We start from the raw sequence: 20022 nt of genomic DNA, 5'->3' as shown, positions 1-20022 counted from the left end.
TTTTTTTTTTTGCTTTACCTCTCCCAAGGGGATGTAACTTTTGTCGAGCTGTGTTGTTCCATTGTAGGAGGAAGTTATTTTTCAATCTTTTTATACAACTCATGAATACTTTACTTGTAATAACTTAAAGATAACTGTCATGGACTTTCAAAAAACTCTTTAGTCACTTCCTTTAGTTTGAATAATAATATCAAAATGGTCTCAGTGGTTAAATAATGTTATTTTGGAATATGAAAACAATTGGATGCAATTTATTATTACGTTTCTTTTCTATTTATGGAATTTTGATTTTTGATGTCATATTTGTTCTTTCCTCTTTGTTTCATATTCAACTGGATTTTGACTTCATAATGTCAGTGTGGACTATGAGACTGTGAAATTCAGCTTCTCCAGTAATTTCCTGGTCGACCATGATGAAGTTGCTCAATGGAAAAAAAAGGATATTTCACAACACTAGTTATTGCAAAAAACTAAAGAGAAAATACACATAAATACATCATCAAAATCTTTAATTCTCAGATGGAACCCAGGTAACACTGTTCTTATTATTATTTCATTTTGTATAATTTAACAAAAGGCAAGGCCACCAAGCCTGTCATTTGCCTCTCGGAAGTCTGCAGTGCTTCGTGTCTTTTGAGGAGGTCATGATTCAACAAGTGTTACAAGTCTGACCTTTATCTACCTCAGTCCATGACCTTGCTTCCCTCAATGTTTTGCACCTCAAGCCAGGTCAGGTTCAGCACAGGCTTTCATTACGGCGGTGAGTTTTGTTTCCATATACATGTATATTTTTTTATCTGCTATGTCATTTTAAAATCAACATTTATACATACAGGGGTTGGACAAATTAAAAACCTTAAAAGCGTTTTTACCTTTAAGGTTTTTCCATTACTTTGTCCAACTCCTGTGTGTATATATGTATATATATATATATATATACATATATATATATATATATATATATATATATATATATATATATATATATATATATATATATATATATATATATATATATATATATATATATATATATATATATATATATATATATATATATATACACACATATATTCAAGTATGTTCGGCGTGACTTTTTAATTCAAGAATGCTATTATCTTCCCTTGGAGACTCACTTCCTCGAGAAGGTTTATCTTAAATAACCTGACAGGCTTCTGACAGTAGTGTTGGCAGGTAATCTTTTCGGGTCGACGGTTCATGCGCACCGTGGTAATGGTTGTTGCTGCAACAACACCAATCTGATTGAATTATTTAAATGCAATTAAGTATTCGGCAGCACCCTATCTTTTTTCATGTGGACGTGCGCGGTCGCAGCCACTGAAGAACCTGAATGTCTTTTCCCTCCTTTTCCTGCCATCGCATGTTTTGAAATGCTGAGTACTAATATGATTTTGAATGATGGGACGTGCCCAGCGTGGCTTCTTGCTGACAGAAGGGGGACAAGCAGCTTTGCCTGTTAACCGCCAGTTAGCCTAAGTGTCTGAGCGGGCACCCCTGCAGCGAGGCAAGAACCTGGGCTCTACAGGGGAGGCAACAAGTGAGGGAGGTGAAGGTGATTAGAATCGTGCAACGCTTTTCAATTGTGTCATCAGGCCTGGCAGTGTGTCACCTAAGTTGTGTGAGCTCTGCCTTGTTTTGTGGATGTGTGCTATGTGACTATTAAAGTCCTTGTTTCAATGAATCAGTCCAACAGTACAAAACAGTTCACGAGCTGCAGGAGCTACCAGATAATGCTGGTGGAGAACTGTTTTCCCCCTTAAAGTTTTTTACAGAAACACAAGAAATGTTGTCCGAACTGACCTGTGGAATCAGACCAGTTTCCCTTTTCCACTTCTCTTTGGAAAGACGGACAGGCATGTAATAAGTCTGCTGGGAATGTTTGTTGTGTCTCTAGTCAGGAAGATCTTCAACGCAGATGGAAAAATACTGTTTTATCTGAAGACTACATGTTTGATTCTCTCTGACCCGCAGAGGCATACAGTATAATGATGAACGTCCTTCATTATACTGACAGAAGCCCTTCCACGCCATTCTGTCGGAGGTATTACAAGCACCTCCAGTGTCTCGAAACTTATCTCGGAACTATGTATTTGCAATGTATGAGAACTCACCCTGCATTATCTCTGTCTGACCTCTTACTGCAAGTAAACTTTGTATCATCTCCCACATGTGACTTTTGGGCATAGTCTGACTGACTCAGAGTGGATGGCCTTCCTTGCCAGTGGTGATGGTTTCATGACACAGTATTAAAGGTTTCATGAGGTTTCATTAGTGATGGGCTGATGAGGCTTCATGAAACAGTGTGCTTATTTTCGGAGGCCACCAGATGGCGCTCTCTGCTCTGAACTCTTTGGATTTAAACAACCATTTCACTGAAACCTCGCATCAGAGAGCATCATCTGGAGAGCTCTGAAAATTAGGACACTGTTTCATAAAGCCTCATCTGCCCATCACTGGGTTACATGAAACAGTCCCGTGATTCAGTAAAACATTCCATATTTATAGTACCAATATGGTCTTTGAAAGACAGATGATCTCTGCCTCAGCACTTTTTATGAAAACCTTGCAACTCTGCTCGAAAATTTTTGGGTTTCAATGAAACCTCATATCATTTTTAAACCAAGAGTGCCATCTGGTGGGCTATGAAAATTAGGACACTGTTTCGCGAAGCTTCATCAGCCTATCACTAGCATTAATTTAACAACGCAGGGATCCTTTGTTGAAGTGTGCAGTCGTCCACAACAGCATTTTGAAAAGCATTGCAAGACAATAGGAAAAAACGTGGATGTGAACATTGTAGTCATTCTGGCGAGGCATGACTGTGCAGGTAGTGTCTATTATCTGTGTCATCAGAACAATATTTCTAGTTACGTTTTTAAGTTCTTTCATCTTGGATCAGATCCACACTGAACTTTTGAGCTGTCTTTCCATGCAGTGTCCCGCACTTCAGTCTCAGTGGTTCAGAAGTCATTTTACGTCCGTGCTGCGGCCTTTCTGTGGAAGCTCAGTGCTGCCAGCATGTATCTACCTCGGATCAGTTATCAGGTTAGAGGACACATTTGCAGCAACATGGTCTCTGGTAACATGAAAATATGTATTCATCCACTCCACCAGAAGTTTGCGGTGGCAACAAATCACTCCTACTTCTGAACTACTTCTACTTTAGTGACTGCATTTCATGTTCAAAGTGCTATTTGAAATAACCTGCTTAAGATTATGTTTTGAAATTGTATTTATTTGCTCTGCCATTAGGAAAATAATGTATTTTAATGTTGAATTAACAAGCCTCTCTGTTGCATCTCATCCATGAATACCTTTTCGTTTTGTTTTGTTTTTTTAACTGAAGCACCGAGAGACAATAAGGGCTCAACTCCTGTGATTGGAATTTTGGAATGAACCAGCTGTCACTTGCTTTGATCAGATTTTCAAAATCTATTTCAAGGCACTATTTCAGATATTTGTGGTCCAAAAGCACTTTCAACGTCTGTTGTTGTCAGAGGCAGCGGGATATCACTGATCCGACTGAATCTTAATATCTTTAAAACCTGGATCTGCATTGTCTGCTCGCTTGCTCCAAAATGAAATCGATGAATGGCGGCAGCTCTCCGGCTGTGGATCGTGATGGACGTCCGAATAGTGAGAAACCTGCCCATTGTTAATGGGCGGCGTGTTTAGCAAGTCCACTCAGGGAGGTGGTGCAAGTGCCTGGCTTCTGCTCTCTCATTAGGGAGGCTAAACTGTCTCGATCGCACAGAACGAAGCGGCTGGAGTTGGTGAGGTGACCACAGAGGCTGTGCACCGGCTGCTAATTGTTGTGAAGCAGATGTTAGAGAAATATAGATTTTTCAAAACAAGTGAGCCAACTTCCAGGGTCAAAAGCAAGATGGCGCAATGAGTCCACCTAGTGGTGAGTTGTTGTACGACACACTTGTTTCTTGGAGGGACAGCTGGTGTGACAGACTCAAAAATGGATTTGAGTCTGTTATTTATATATATATATATATATATATATATATATATATATATATATATATATATAGTCAACATTCTTCACAATTACTTCTTTTTATTTGATTTATTTGTGTTCCTGTTCTTTTTATGTGACGGCCGGTAGCCCACTCAACTTGCCCCCATAACTGTGTGTATGCCAGAGAAGGTAAGTTGCAGTATCTGCGCTTCGTGAAACATCCGTGTTATTTATTGCTTTAGTTTCCAATGTGTCTTGTCGGTGTTATACGTACTGTATTTTGTATTTCGTTGGAAACTTGCCCTCATAAGTGTGTGTGTGCCAGAGAGGGTGCTGTGGGCTGTGTCCGGACTACATCATTTTCATTGTTGCTGCTTTCACAGAGTAGTGTATTTGCGGGAAAATCTAAAAAGATTTTGAATGGACTCTCAGAGGTGACCTTCGTTACACTGGACTGTGAGCGTTGACCATCTTTGCGCAGATGAACACCAACAATAGTCACCGAGAGCAGAGTAAAGACTGTCGGGGCATGTTCAGAGAGGGAGAGAAAGGGATTTACATTTAAATTAAATTAAACCGAGAGCGCCAGTCGTACTGAGCATTGCAAACAAGGAGTGGTTCGGAGAGAGCATCCCATCACTTCCTTTTTGTTTTGGGGTGGGTTGAAGCAAACAGTGGCCCAACTTTTGCAGTTTTTCACCTTTCAGCCTTCATCTAAATACAGGTTCTATTTAGGTGTCCTGAAAACCAAGAGGAAGTCGCCCAGAATCCCATCGTAACTGCCGACATTCCTTTTGAGCTCTGTGAGAACAGTTGTCAGTGGAGCCACATCTAACTCTTGGTTGTAACACATTCCTCCTATATTTTATCGTCTCTCCTGTCATTCAACTTCTTGTATCTGTCTCTCTTTCGGTCACCCCTCTCGCTGTCTCCCCCTCCTCTTCTTCGGCCGGACAGATGACTGGTATGGTGACACCAGACTGTGTGTATTTTTAGCACAGCCACAGATGGGGATGTGGCAGCATGGTGCAGACTAGACTGTTCTTTATCTCAGCTGTCGGGTCTCTTCCCTGGGCCCAAAATGGACTCTGTTCATTTTGCTGTGTGGTGAACGCAGCGGACTAAATACGTCTCGCTTTTTCTTCAAAATTATCTTTTAATTTGTATGTTGGGAATTCTCAATTGCTCGTGAGAGTGTCATTGGAAAGGAGTGAGCATAAAATATACATCAATGTGTTTAACTTACATAATAAAAAAAAAAATCATACATCTTTGACAGGTGAAGGACAACTACATCAATTCAATTGACATTTCCATAAATCTTCTGTAAAAAAAAATCCAAAGGTTTTAGAGCAGAGAGCGCCATCTGGACGCCGTTTCATGAAGCCTCATCATCCCGTCACTCCTCTCATGTAATATGACTCATAGAATGGCTTCCTAAAACATATTACAAGTGCAAAATAGTATCATATAAAAAGTAAAAGGACCAAAAAAGGAAATGCCGAAATAACCAGAAAGTGAATATTTAAAAAGAAATTGAAGTCAGAGGTGTGAATTCGGGATCTGGAATTCCTATCTCAGCCAGTGATCAGGTTTTCACAGTGACTTCATTTTTTTCAGTGCTGCATTTCCCTTTATCCGCTCCATTTTTCCAGCTTTTATTTTGTTTGACTGAGGTTCAGCAACGCGTCAACCTGTTGAAGAAGCATACTGAGCCTCTCATTTCTATGTCACGTTTCCCTCTTTTTAAATCGTAATGTACTGTTGTCAGGCTTAGAGGTCAGCATCAGTGAGCAGCAGCATGAGTTCGTGCCGAGAAAGAGCACCACGGATCTGTTGTTGGCTCTGAGGAGGTTGATAGAGAAGAAAAGAGAATGTCAGCCGCACACTGTCTGTGCTGATCGAGAGCAGGAGGTCTCCAACCCTTTATGTTCCTTAAGATACCTGTACGCATTGCAGGTGCAGGAGAGCCACTCATGCTCTAATATTTGTCTCACAACTCACTCGGACTCAGAATAGAACAATATGTCTTGCAATGACGTTATAGCTAACACTTTAAATTGGGGGAAATATAAGTCTTCTTAAACTTTTTCCCTGGAGGTTTGTGGACAAAGCATTTGTGCAGGGTGTGTTGGGTCCCTTAGAATGCGACCTCATGCATTTTGTGTCGTGTTAGAACAGGAAGGACAAGGTCAGAAACAAGCATATCTGAGGGACAGCTCATGGAGAGGTTTGGGGACAAAGTCATGGAGGCCAGACTCAAGTGGTTTGGACAGGTGGAAAGGAGACAGTGGTTATGCAGAGGATACTGGAGATGGAGGTAAGATACCAATTACTGGTATCAAAACCAGTAATTGGTTTTGATACCGGAGCACGTGGAGATGCACTGATACAAGGTGTGCCTGACGTCAGGGATGCCACTTACATATGTTGGAGGACACTTGGTCAAAATGTTCATTTGTGTTCTTGTTCAATACGCATATTTGACATCCTGCTTTGGTCTGAGGGCTTTGCTTCACATCAAATTGTGGGATGATTTTTTTTTCTACTGAGATTAAATACAACGAATTATTTATTGCTGACTTTTAAGGTTGTTTGACCCGCGGCATATTTTTTAATTATTTATTATAATAAGAAAAATAGTGACCTAACGTTTTCAGTTACCCGTCTTAGTCAGCAGGTGGCAGTAAAACTTTATTTTACAAAAGATTGATACAGACGAAGAAGTCTGAAATCAACACAACGTTGCTGCAGTCCCAGCGGTATTTCATCTCTTGCGCATTCATATTTCACATCTGCTTTCAGAATTATATCCAGCTACTTGTAAAGGTTATTGGCAAATGTCATTTTACGCGCTGCTGCGTCTTGTGTGAGGGTGCGGGAGACAGCATCTGCCGTGCTGAGCAATATCACGACGTTTATTTTCTGCCGGAGCTCTCTAGTTTTGAAGAAGTTGAATGTTTGTATTTGGTTTCGCTTGTAGATTTATCGACTACTAATGGACACGCGAGCCCTGAAAAATCCCTATCGTGATTATGATGGCAGCTCGGCGCTCACGCAGCCGCTGTTTGACAGCCAGGGAAAGGTACAGCAGCTTTCACTTCCCGTTTTTATATGGACTCCAAAGTGATCCGTCTTGGGCGTTTCGCCTTGCTTGCCTCCTTGACTTTTCAAGCTCACTCCGGAGTTCACCCAGAGGCTGAGCAGCAAAGTCAGCGAGCTGGTCGGGATGATGGAACGAGGGCTGGTGACGGCTGATCCAAGAGACTGCACCACTTACACGGGCTTGGCAGGTGACCGCACATGTTTGGTCTGTGAGTCACGTTCGCATCCGACACCCACGATGAAGATCAAAACCTGTGGCCATGAACTTTGATCCTGGTTTTGCCTGAAACTTGCAAAAATATTTGCAACTACTGTTTCCTTTTGTGTCCATTTTCATGACGTGACAGTAGGTGCTAATTCTGAGTTTCTTGTCTTCATTCAGGCATTGCTCTTCTCTACCTTCATCTTCACAATGTTTTCAAGGAGGCATCGTTCATTCAAAAGGCTCTGGACTACGTAACGCGCAGCCTGAAATGTTTGACTCGCCGCCACGACGTTACCTTCCTGTGTGGAGATGCTGGCCCACTGGCTGTCGCCGTCGTTGTATACCATAGACTGCAGAGGCCTGGAGAGGCAGACGAGTGCATCAACAGGTCAGGTCTCTTTTTTCCCCTAACATTCATTGGTAGTTTAGACTTTTGAGGGGTCACCAAGACAAACATGAACTTATGCGCAAGACGTTGTACAGGGTTTTCACTCTCTGTATAAAAGAAAATACAATTGCACTTCCAATGTTTTCATAAGTGGGTCAAACACCACCACCGCCGCCGCCTTGTGACATCACTGGAGGCACCAAACACCTGCGCACTGAAGCAGTGGAAGTAGCTTCAATAGTTGCGGAGGAACAGCAGGTTCATGTAAACAGTGGTCTTATTTTTATCCCAACTTCCTTCTTCTATAGTTGCAATGATGTCTCCTTACCGCTGTTTTGATAAGTTGCTACCATTGCTTGTTTACGTTGGAAAACCTGGGCATTTGCAGTTTTCAAACCTGTTTGAGGCAAACTTTCACAGCAAAATCGTTCTGCAGAGCAGCCAAACACAGATGGCTCCCTCATTCTTTAAACTCACTTCACCTATTTTTGATGACACTCTTCATCTTTTGGTGAGAAGAACAGGCTTCCATGCGCACTGGCACCAGTAGAACATCAGTACCAGTAGGGTAGAGGTTTTTGACCTGCATTCTAATGTTGCACCGACTGGATCTCTGGTTTCTGTTTACACTTATTTAGCGTTGTATTACCTACTTATGACAACATATGAATTATACTGACTATTTATACATTGAGTCACCATTATGTCAAAAAGCTCTTCTTTTGTTTTTTGTTTGTTTTTTAACCATTGTTGAATCTATTTTAGATCAGAAAAAAGCAAAAATGCAGAAAGAGATGTGTTGTTTAAGAACCCCTACAGACTATAGCGTAAGAGGTAGGTTCAATTTCCAACAAATACAAATTAATAGTGATGGACTGGTGAGGCTTCATTTATGTGACACTAGCTGCAGAAGAGGCTTAGCTCTGCTCCATTTGCTGTTGAATCAAGCCTGACATAAGGTCACCTGCCTCTTGCAGACTGATGCAGTACCACCAGGCTGTGGTGAAAGGTTCCGGCGATCTGCCAGATGAGATGCTCTATGGTAGAATGGGCTTCCTCTACTCACTCGTCTTCATCAACCAACAGCTTGGCCAAGACAGAATCCCACTGCAGCACATCCAGCAGGTGGGCTGCAGCATATGCGCCTTCAAATTATGTTTGTCGAAGCCGGCAGTTTTTATCTGCTGCTCTCATTTAGTCGGGTGTAATGTTCTAATGTGCCTCTGCGTTCATTCATTTCTTTGACTTTATTGTTTTTGAGTGACTGAACTGCTGTGTGTTTCCCATAGATCAGTGCGGCGGTGCTGGAGTCTGGAGAACGTTACAGCCGGAAGGCTCGTGTCCAGAATCAGAGCCCCCTGATGTACGAGTGGTACCGGGAGCAGTATGTGGGTGCAGCACACGGACTAGCTGGCATTTACTACTTCCTTATGCAGGTAGTCACATACTGAGCGATGATGTCATGCATGAACAGTTCAGCATGGGAGAGATGCAACCTTAAACTACAGTCAACATGCTTGATGCTGGCACCGCCCAGTGTTTACAGTATTCCCAACTCCATCTACAAGTCATTGTCCATTTATGATAAATGTAAATGTTGCAGTGCAGTGGTAATTCCACTAATGTGTCTCACAGCCAGGCTTCACCCCTGTGGAAGAGAGCATCCACCGCCTCGTGAAGCCCAGCGTGGATTTTGTCTCCAGGCTGAAGTTCTCTTCAGGGAACTATCCTCCGTGTGTTGGAGACGACCGCGACCTGCTGGTGCACTGGTGCCACGGGTCTCCAGGAGTGGTGTACATGCTTCTTCAAGCCTACAAAGTAAATCCATGCTGATCAATCACAATAGTTGCATCCTGCTTGTGTTCACCAACTCAATGAAGGCATCGAAGGTGATGTGCTGGGTAACGCTGACATCTAGTGGTGACCCGCTGAAGTTAAACCGAACACCTTTCTATTCAATTTAGTTTTGCTTGTCATAAAGATTTGCATGCAAAGGCTCAGTATCAAAAACAAAACACATTTTGCAAACGTAAGTTATTGGAAGTGGATTCTTTAAGAATCGAACAAGACTAATGTTTGTATTCAGGGTTACAGAGGAGTTGGTCTCACTCTGTTGAACTGGGAACTTCTCGCTGTCAGATTTATTTACTCTGCTCCACAGTGTTCTTTCCCAAGGGTTATTTCAAATCTGGAATTTACTGGACACATTTTACTATTTCCCTCAGTTCCTAGCAACACTGTTACAAACTAAAATATAGTATATTTTATTGTCATTTGTTTCATCGGCGATCAGAGTCGTGGTGGACAGATGAACAACAGAATCTCAGAACAGTACAACATCAGTGAGTGGAGGGATGATGTCGGCAAAAAGAGGCTAAATATACAGTGACAGAAGTTAAGTCCATGGTTCGAACAAAGACAGTGCAACCAGTCATATATAACACTGAAAATGTTTCTCTATAGATATCACTGAGAGCCATTTCCACAGCCAAGATCCTTGCGTGTGTGTGCGCGTGCATATGTAATTATATTCATGTGTGGACCAATCTTTAACAAGACACTGATCTTATGAGGACGTTTTGCTTTGTGTGGACATTTTGGTCGGTCCATATAGAGTTTATAGGGTGAAAATGTCAGAATGATTGGGTGCTTATGAATGGGTTTCAGTTTGATTCAGAGTTCTGCTTAAGGGTAGGTTTGGGGGGAGAGGCTGGGGAAAGGGTTATGTGTGTAGGTTATGAGTGGTCACACTCAAAAATAACCATACTGTATATATATGAAAATATGCGTGCTGTCTAAACTGGAGGAATACATCGTGCCCTCATCTTTGCCGTGTGTTGCCCCTCCAGGTGTTTGGCGTCCCAGAGTATCTGAATGATGCTCTCAAGTGTGGAGAGGTGGTGTGGAAATGGGGTCTTCTTAAGAAGGGCTACGGGCTTTGCCATGGAGCAGCGGGAAATGCCTACACCTTCCTTGCTCTGTACCGGCAAACCAACGACCTCAAGCACCTCTACAGAGCCTGCATGGTGAACGTTTTAAAATAAGTTTCTATCCTTGTTTAGACTGTGTTTTTCAGTCAACAAGCATGTTTTGTTATTCCCATAACCACTGTGCTTATTGTGCCCTCAATTCATTTTTATCGTGATGGAATCTTCTGGGGAGGCTTTTATATCAGAGTGGATTAGCGATGTTTTCTATAATTCACTGAATAGGCCTTTCAAAATTGACAATAATTCCTAAACTAACAAATGATGATGATACCCACGAAGAAATGGGAACCGCTTGAAATGTACTCAAGCAGTAGGTTATTTCGAATGTCTCCAAACGTGACGATCATAGTTGACTGTATGACTTTTCATAGTACAAACCTTTTTAAAATTGTATTTGATTCCTGGCAATAACAAATATATGTGGCTGCTGCATCAACACAGTCCTGTACCTTCACTAAGCCTTCAGTTAAGGCTTCTCCAGCATCCTCCACTAGGGGTCGCTAAAGTAACTGAGCCCTCTCCTCATGAGAGAGGAACGTCACGTTGTTTACGTTCTGTATCCTCAAGGTCAGACTTGTTCAGCCGCTGCTCTTAGTCAAAACAGAAGTCTCCCTGCTGCAGGTTCCTCGTCCCGTGTGTGCGGTTGTTGCTATAAGTCTGTTCTTACAGGATGGAAATAGGCACTGTGGATTATGACAGATCTGCGTCCTGCTCTGGTTACACCATTGTGGTCATAATCTGATACCTTGACAAATTCCAGGATTTCAGTTCAAGCACCAGGTTTAGCAGATGTTGACATTACTGTCTCTTCTCCTGAGCCTGTAACGATGGATGCTGTTATCTAACCACCGTTTGTTCTGCAGTTTGCAGACTGGTGCATGAACTATGGACAACATGGATGCCGGACACCCGACACCCCCTTCTCACTGTTCGAAGGTATTGTGCCATCACCTTTTTATTTGTGTAATATTTTTATGGTCATCCGAATGGATAAATATTCAAACCTGGAGTGTATGAAATTCAACCATTAACCATTGTAATTGCGGTTTATGAAATTGACTTTTTACTCCCCTAAATGTTTTCAGTATCAGGCGAAACATGACGTACTTTCTGTGGTCCCTTCTTATGTTGTAGGTGAAGGAAATGAGTTCATTCAATATAAATACAATTCAAACTATTGGGGATGCTCCGATCAGGATTTTTGCTGCCGATCACAGATACCGATCACATGGATCACACTCTCAATTTGTAACCAAATTGAGAGTCATTCGTTCAGTTTGTAATACAATGAAAATTTCTATCTTTTTACAGTGCATATTTAGTTTGTAACTATAGTGAATAAAGTTATAGGTATCTTTTTATAGTGCGTGCTTAGTTAGTCAGTATACTTTTGTAATATGAAAATAGAATTAAAAAGTTCCCTGTGTTCATTAAGTCAGACACATTTTCATGTCCCTCTTCAAGGAGTAAAAAAAAAATAGAAAAACCGACAGAATGTAGCTGCTATTCTGTCAAAAGGACGACTGAAAAACATTGAATTCGATGTGAGATGTCGCAGTTTGGTGAATCTCTGGAGACTGGTGTCCGTGAAATATTTACATATTTGTGACTATAGGGTTAAGTGAAGGATTTGCACAAGTAATAATGGGCAGTCTGAATGTGAGATCTTTAGTTTTTACATTACTATTTTCACTTAATAAATCCATCGGATGTGTTGCTCAGAAATAGCAACACACGTTGTCTCTCATCTTAAGGAATGTGGTTGACCTTCACTTAATTTTACTTGGTGCTTATTTTTGCTTCATATGAATATGAATGTTTTTTTCTGTTTGTTTTTAAGGATTTTTTTTTTTCATTTTGTTTCTTCTTAAACATAATCACTGTGGTCCTGTTGACTTTCACTGTCATGAATTTTAAGTTCATTCAGTCGTTTTCATTCTAACATCAGAAACTTTTTACTGTGTAAATATTAATAACAGTTGGGGCAGAAATTGTCTAAGCAAACAAGAAGACTACCAAGTAGTAAATGGCGATTTTTGTGCCCATGATGGATGTTGATATCTGAAAATCAGTATCTACATTGATCATTTCTCCCCACCACCAACATAAATTGAATGTGAGATGCCAGGACATGCGGAGTTCGACCTTGTGTCCTGCATCCTGTATCAAAAGCTTAGCAAGTTTCTTGCGTCTTGTTGGCAGGCATGGCGGGAACCATCTACTTCCTGGCTGACCTCCTGCAGCCCATGGACTCCAGATTCCCTGCATTTGAGGTGTAAAGACCTCAGCAGGTAGTTGTCTTCACATCACTTCCTCTTTGCATGGTTCAACATGGAAATGCCACTGGTGGGAATTAGCTTGCTTTTATTTTGTTTATTTTCACAAATCTATAAAGAAACGGAGGCTTTAGACATAAAATCCCATCACAAAATGAACCAAGGTAGTCACCTCTCATACAAATAAAATTGTATATGTTTGTATATATTAAGTTATATTCATGTAAAATGTACACCCCACGAGACTGTTCTGGTCTCAACTGATCACAGACCAGTTTGTTCATTAAAACCAAAGTGACTCAGATGTCATCTTGGTAGTAGGTTGCTGTGTTTTAGCCGGCATCTTGCTAACACTGCAGATAACTCTCACATGGGGAAGCATGTTAGAGCCCCTTGAACACTCGCAGTATGCCAGCTTTTATGTCATGAGGGTAAGCTGTGTTTATAGGACACACTGTGTTTAAAAACAGTCATCAGCTGTTGTTCCTGAAACAAAACATGTTTTGCTTTCAGCTTTGTTTTCTTCCCTTAACCTTTGACCCTATCCTCTGCACTATTCCGAAATAAACTTTTGAAGCTGCTTTAGTTTTTGTTTGAAATACCTGTGAGTGAACTTGTCAAATGTCACCATTTGTGCAAAGGTCAGCTGCAATTTAAGCAATAATAAAAATGTTTTTTAAAAACTCTTTCCCTGTGTCTGTTTTCCCAAATAAGGCTCACGGCGTCCCGGGAGCCAAACAGCCCTCAAAATGCGACTGCTCTTTTTTTTAGCCTCGGGTCCATTCTGCGCCGTGACCTGACGCCGTTTGGGGTCCTAGGAGAGCAAGGTTGGCAGAGTGGGTGAGGTGGGGGAGGTTGTAGTGGGGAGTACTGTAACAGCAAGTCTTGAGGAGAGTATTCCATCTCCACCCCCCAACTCACCAGAGAGTGCTGAAGAAACCAAACACCGCCTGTTGGAATGAAGGTAAAAATAGAGTTCAACTGTCTCAGGGTGGGGTCTCCTCACTCCTACAAATGTCCTCCAACTCTTTTGCCCCGCCCTCTTTGACAACACTACTCTGCTTTAAGGTTATACAAGCATATTACTGGACATCAGTGATTTCCCTCTCTGGACTACAACTGCATCTCCTCTGGCTTTTTTTGTGTATAAAGCTGAGTTTGGAGTCCGTTGGGCTGTACACGATCCTTTTTTCTGAATGTATTTTCTCAACATTTTGGTGTTATAATAGTGGTCCACATCAAAGAAGCCTCAAAGAACTCATGGGAAATACTTAGACTGCTACAGAAGTGGGAGAAAGTTGAAACGGTCAACGAAGAATGATTATTTAATATGTGATGACATCTTAATGTACACAGTGCTGTCACAACAACTGGTAGCAAATATGTCAACAAACCTCCATGTTCATCCAATGTTACATCGAATGACCCACGTGATGAGATTTCCTCATCCGCACTCCAACTTCTGTGTTTAGAGATCAGACAAAAACCGAGTGTCCCTGAAAAAAAATGTCTAGATGAGGTTTTTCATTACGAACGACAGAGCGTTTGGTCGTGACTAGCTGATGAGGCTTCATGAAATAGTGTTCTTATTTTCAGAGGCCACCAGATGGTACTCTGCTCTAAAATTGTTGGATTTAAACAACCATATCAATGAAGCCTCACGTCATTTTTACACCAAGAGCACCATCTGGTGGCCTCTGAAAATTAGGACACTGTTTCATGAAGCCTCATCAGCCCATCACTAGCGTTCCACTTCAGTTCTTTTCACGAGGACGGTGTCAAAACTGGGATTGAAAAATTACAAATGTCAGAGGCAACCGTCCTCTCTGTTGCAAAAAAAGACTTTTTAGATTTTAGAAAAGAAAAACTCTAAAAATGTGCAGCCAAATGTCACCCCGTCCTGTGTGGGGTTCCTCATGTAGCTGGCCTGATGTAGCTGAGACATCCACCAGACCCTATATGAGAATAAACTGCGGACTTACATATGTACATTATTAGATTTGCTGTACTCCCAAAAAAGCCAAGTGCTGGATCATCTGAGTCAGTCAAAAATCTGAAGCGTTGTTGAAGTTATTCTGATGAAATGGTAGTTTAACCCCCAAAAGGTGATCACTTTTTTTTTTTATTAATCATAGATTCATTTGTGAATTCATCTTTTACTTCCTGTATTCCTCGAAATATTATATGGCTTGTAAAAAATAATTTATTTCCATCTATATAGATTTCAATAATAATAATAATACATGTTTACAGGTATGTATGAAAGTCCTCCAAGCACCGAATGTTCTCAATCTGTTACCCCAAACCTTCACATTTCATGAAGATCACTGGTTTCGTCATCACATGGGGATCAATGCACCCGCAGCTGAATTAAATGGCCTTTTCTGTTGTGTCTTGATGGTCCTTTTACGGAGGCTGTGAGTCCAGACTAGAACCAGCACCATGGAGAGCTCTGGTACAGAACATTTAGGAAAACATTGAAATGATTTGATTTTTCTCCAATTACTTGTGGTTTGTCATTTTTATTGGCGACAGGATGATGGTAGTAGTCAGTTCATGCTTTCTTCATTGGTTTCCGGACTGACATGGAGTAAGGATTGTGGTGACCAGACAACGGCAGATCTGAAGAGACAAACCTGCGATGGTGTTTGAAAAACTGCTGCTGGTTCACGATTCTTTCCCGAGTCTGCTGTTATTTCACCATAAGTGGAGGAGTGGCGTCGCAGTTTAAAAATAACTCCTCCACAATTTGGGTCTCCAGAAGCGGGTCACTAGGTAGCTGAGATCCACATCTGCTCAGCTGAATTGTGATAAGAATGACAGGGACCTCACAGCTGTGGTGATTTTGCTTCATTACAGAGATGTTTTAGCGCTCCAATGTTCAGGCGCAAGGTCTTGACACACTTCTTTGGCTTCCTAAAAATAGCCCCCCCCCTTTCCCTTCTAAAGGCCCAACGCTGTGAAGGCGCTCGGCTCCTCTTTCCGTTTGCCCTAAGAAAGTTAAAGATGTTCCAGCCAGTCATCTGATCCGCCCTATGAACATGTGTGACATCACATGTGCGGGTTAGATAAGAGGGGGGCTCCCACTATGGCTCAGGACCACTCTGTCTTGGGACTTCGGCCTCTCTCCTCCTTTCTTTCCGCTCCTCCAGCTTGTTATCCTCCAACATGGTGTGTGTATGATTTATGGACCTCTCAGGACTTTGGAGTTCATTTTTTGACATTATTTTAACCAGCTGATGGAATGTACTTGCTGTCTGGATAGTAACTTCTGATGATCAAACTACATAGTGTCATAAAATGTTAAGAGTAATTTATATATATTGGGGTTTTTTTATTAAAAGATGTGTTTTTGCAACACTATAGTAACTGCTTTTGCTGTGTAGAATTAATTTTATTTTCCTCTAACCTTTGAAATGAGCAATATCTTAATCCTCTTGTGTAATTCTTTGCTTCTGTGTCGCAGACTGAGTTCACCCCGGACCAGATTGAGGGTAAGTCACCAAAATGAAGAGGAAACACATGCAGAAATATTTTCAAAAGAAATGCGCTAGAAATCTAAAAAGCTCAAACATAATCCAGAGATTTTATATAGATTTGAATAGCTGCGATTAAAACTGGATCAATGTCCAATATTAAGTGTCACTATTATTATTAATATTTATTTATTTTTATTTTTATTTTTTGTGTAAATAACTGTTTTGGCGGAATACTGAAATGAAGAGCATGTTATTTGTTACAGACTGAAATGATCCAGTTGTGTTTATCATAATGCTAAATTGACCACGGAATTCCCATTTTTAGATCAGTGTAGCCAAAAAAAATCAAATTGCATTTTAATGGTCGTAAATTACCATTTAAATTGAAATACTGTGGCAAATTAGTGCTTCTCTTTGTTCCTCATTTCCATCTATGCGCTTCACAGTGGCAAAATTCCCAGAATTCCTAGCGTAAATATTCATTTTAAAAAAGCAACCTGCGTGGGTCCAGCTGTCGAGGGGAATCTGACGTATCTATTCTAGGCAGCGCAGACCCAGTGTTGCAGGCCGAGGTGCTAATCCCAAGGCCAAGCGGCTTCCTTTTACACGAGGACTCTCAACTCTGACCCCTGCTGGAGCCCCCTTCACAGACAGGGCAAAAAAAAGAATATCCAGGGTGAAGTCTTTACACTATTATGAACAAGCAGGCCAGTTCTCGCTCTTAAAACTGCGAAGGACCTGGGGGTCAGCGTTTGCTGCCTTCTAGAGGTATAGATTACACACCAGTCAGCACTGGCTCACATTAAACCTGAGTCGTGCCTCTATATGGCATGTGCCCATCCGCCAGGCTGCTAGAGTTTCTGGTCATGGTATCCGGTTTAAAGAGAGGTGGGCGGGGCTTGTCCAGCTGCTGCTGCTGCTGCTGCTGTGGTGTAAGCATCACATAAATCTGTCAGAAAGGTCGCAAGGTTCTTCACAGAAGCCTCACACACGGGAACATTTCAAATGCAAACATCTCAACATCATCTAAAATACTGACTTCAAACCAACTTCAACCAAACTGAAAAGATGCAGCTGCACAAGTCTGTGTTTGACTGACTGCCCAGCTGTCGCTCCTGATAATTAGGAAACGCGAGGAAGTATGTTGCTTCTGCAGTCTGTGATTCCTCAGAACAATGCGCCACCATACTTTCCACAGCAGCCGGGAGCAGGGGGGGTTTACTCAGGATAAGGTCTGGGATTATGTGGTTTGTCATGCTTGTGTTTATTCCTCTCTCCAGACTTCAAGGAGGCCTTCGGTCTCTTTGACAGAATTGGTGACAGCCAGGTGGCCTACAACCAGGTGGCTGATATCATGCGCGCTCTGGGCCAGAACCCCACCAACAAGGACGTCGTGAAGATCCTGGGCAACCCAACCGCCGACGGTACGGCCGACTCGACTTGCCGCCCGCTTCTTACCACAATAGATCCACTGACACGGTGTATTTTCGCTTAGACATGGCCAACAAGAGGCTCAACTTCGACGCTTTCCTGCCCATGCTGAAGGAGGTCGACGCCCTGCCCAAGGGTACATACGACGACTACGTTGAGGGTCTGCGTGTCTTTGACAAGGAGGGCAACGGCACCGTCATGGGCGCTGAGCTGCGCATTGTGCTGTCCACCCTGGGTGAGTCCCCAGAAATAGAACCCACCGTGACCACTTGGCTTGCAGAGAATGTGAGGCCTTCACTGACTGGTGACCATCCACAGGAGAGAAGATGAGCGAGCCCGAGATCGACGCCCTCATGGCCGGTCAGGAGGACGAGAACGGCAGTGTGCACTATGAGGGTGAGCTCGCTCACTCGCTTCCCAGCGAGCTTTGCGCGGTGGCTGTTTCCAGTATGAACGTGTCGTCCCTGTGTGTGTCGCAGCTTTCGTCAAGCACATCATGTCTGTGTAAGAGGCCGGCAGCTGGAGTGCTGAGGAAACTGCAGCTTGTCTGCAGACACTGTATCAAAGACCAACCAAGGAAAGACAAGGACTATGTGCAAGAGATGCTGAAGCCAACCCATCTTGTTGTTTATTTTGTTTTCCTTTCGTCTCTTACCCTCCTCTCTTGGGACGCCACCAGCAACACCTCTCCATTGTAGACCCCCATCACTCGGCCTCCACTCCCCCCCGGGGGCGCGTCTCCACTCGCCACATTGGGGTGAGGAAAGGGGGAGAAGGGGTAACCACTCATCAAGTGAGGGTAGATCCCTCCCATCCCACCACCACCTCATTCAGTCATGTCATCACTGGCCCAGCAAAAGCCAAAGGTCCTGGAGAAGAGCAGTGGATCGACCGCCATAACCTCCCATCTCCCCCGACAAGCGTTATTTATTTTCACTCTGTTCATTTCAGAATAAACTTTTCCAAAGTACATCCCATCTCCACTGATCACTCCTCATCTTTCCTCTACACTAGGGGTTCGAAACCTTTTTGACCTCGGGGCCCATCTTCCCCCTAACAAACATTCAAGTAATAGAACTGATTCATGACTCTTGACTTCATTTGTGATCAATAACCATATTTAATCTACTTACATGTAAACAAACCAAAACCTTGCAAAATGACGTGAAACCATGTGATCATCGCAAATATATTTACTTGTCATCGAAAAGTCCCACCAGCAGCAGAACCAGATGCAAGTCATATTCATCAAAAAATAAAAAAATAAATACACTTACACTTAAATACACTGTTGAGAAAATTGGAAAAAATGAATAAAATTCTGAATAAAACAAATATGATAAAACCATGTCTAAATATCATAAAATAAATTTTATTTAAATGCCAAAGAAGATATAAGTAAAGTGCAAATGTAAGTATCATAAAATGTTCTAATTAATTTTCAAAACTGCTTCAACAGGTGCTTTTTTATTTTTATGTAAAGCGAGAAAACACTTTAGTTATTTATTAGTTGTTTTTTTTTTTGTTTTTTTTTTTTAAGAAATACATGTGTATCTACATTCTATTGCTAATCTGTTTACTGTAGGATTAAGAAAATGACTTGGTCACACAACAATATATAAAATGCAAATAATTTCACAAAATGCCTTTCTGTTCATTTGGTGCAACTGACTGACAAATGTGCATTAGATTCTTGTGCACATAAGGTAAATAACAGTTACAAAGAACACTTACCATTGGAAAATGGGCTCCTTTAACTGCGTGCGTTAGACAAGTGTCCTTTCCTACTAATGTAGATAAATCACCAACTATAGAATATTCGATTAAGGCTTCATAAAATGTCCCCATTTCTCTTTCGTTCGGCCATTTTCTTTATTTATATCAATCGTATTTATTTCGCACATGCGCAGCTCGCGGCAGCTGGAGTCTTTAGAAATAGCGGTGAAAAGGTTTCAAGGTCCAAAAAGGACCGATTGCCTTTTTGAGAGATACCTGTGTTACGCACTTCTGAGAATGCACACGCTGCTGTGGGTTCTACGGAGGTAAAAGTAATAACCAGTCACAAAAAAAAAAATGCACGTTACAGAAAATTCTACGGAGCCCTGGAAGTGACATGCGTGACTTTATTTATTTATTTATTTATTTTTATCTTGGGAACAA

The 20022-nt window shown here is 41.8% G+C and overlaps 2 protein-coding genes across 5 annotated transcripts; both read left to right on the top strand.

Moving 5' to 3' along the window:
* Nucleotides 1-371: 371 nt before the first annotated feature.
* lancl1 (LanC antibiotic synthetase component C-like 1 (bacterial)) lies at nucleotides 372-13624 on the top strand. Of its 4 annotated transcripts, none has more exons than XM_053853098.1 (11): nucleotides 372-530; nucleotides 6165-6308; nucleotides 6972-7073; nucleotides 7164-7281; nucleotides 7476-7686; nucleotides 8664-8811; nucleotides 8976-9122; nucleotides 9322-9504; nucleotides 10536-10712; nucleotides 11540-11612; nucleotides 12879-13624. In XM_053853098.1, the coding sequence occupies exons 2-11, from the start codon at nucleotides 6285-6287 to the stop codon at nucleotides 12953-12955; spliced, it is 1260 nt and encodes a 419-aa protein (XP_053709073.1). In that variant the 5' UTR covers nucleotides 372-530; nucleotides 6165-6284; the 3' UTR covers nucleotides 12956-13624. The 4 variants fall into 4 exon arrangements, with proteins under 4 accessions (XP_053709073.1, XP_053709072.1, XP_053709076.1 ...); XM_053853097.1 differs by having other exon boundaries at nucleotides 372-760; nucleotides 6170-6308; XM_053853101.1 differs by lacking the exon at nucleotides 6165-6308 and having other exon boundaries at nucleotides 372-760.
* Nucleotides 13625-16060: 2436 nt separating this feature from the next.
* mylz3 (myosin, light polypeptide 3, skeletal muscle) lies at nucleotides 16061-18850 on the top strand. The gene is made up of 6 exons (XM_053864598.1): nucleotides 16061-16123; nucleotides 16419-16446; nucleotides 17712-17855; nucleotides 17927-18097; nucleotides 18181-18258; nucleotides 18342-18850. The coding sequence occupies exons 1-6, from the start codon at nucleotides 16121-16123 to the stop codon at nucleotides 18368-18370; spliced, it is 453 nt and encodes a 150-aa protein (XP_053720573.1). The 5' UTR covers nucleotides 16061-16120; the 3' UTR covers nucleotides 18371-18850.
* Nucleotides 18851-20022: the final 1172 nt, after the last annotated feature.

Source organism: Synchiropus splendidus, chromosome 1, assembly GCF_027744825.2.
Source record: "Synchiropus splendidus isolate RoL2022-P1 chromosome 1, RoL_Sspl_1.0, whole genome shotgun sequence".
NCBI lineage: Eukaryota > Metazoa > Chordata > Actinopteri > Syngnathiformes > Callionymidae > Synchiropus > Synchiropus splendidus.
The sequence above is the reverse complement of the archived record's forward strand: the minus strand, read 5'-3'. Positions and strand labels throughout refer to the sequence as shown.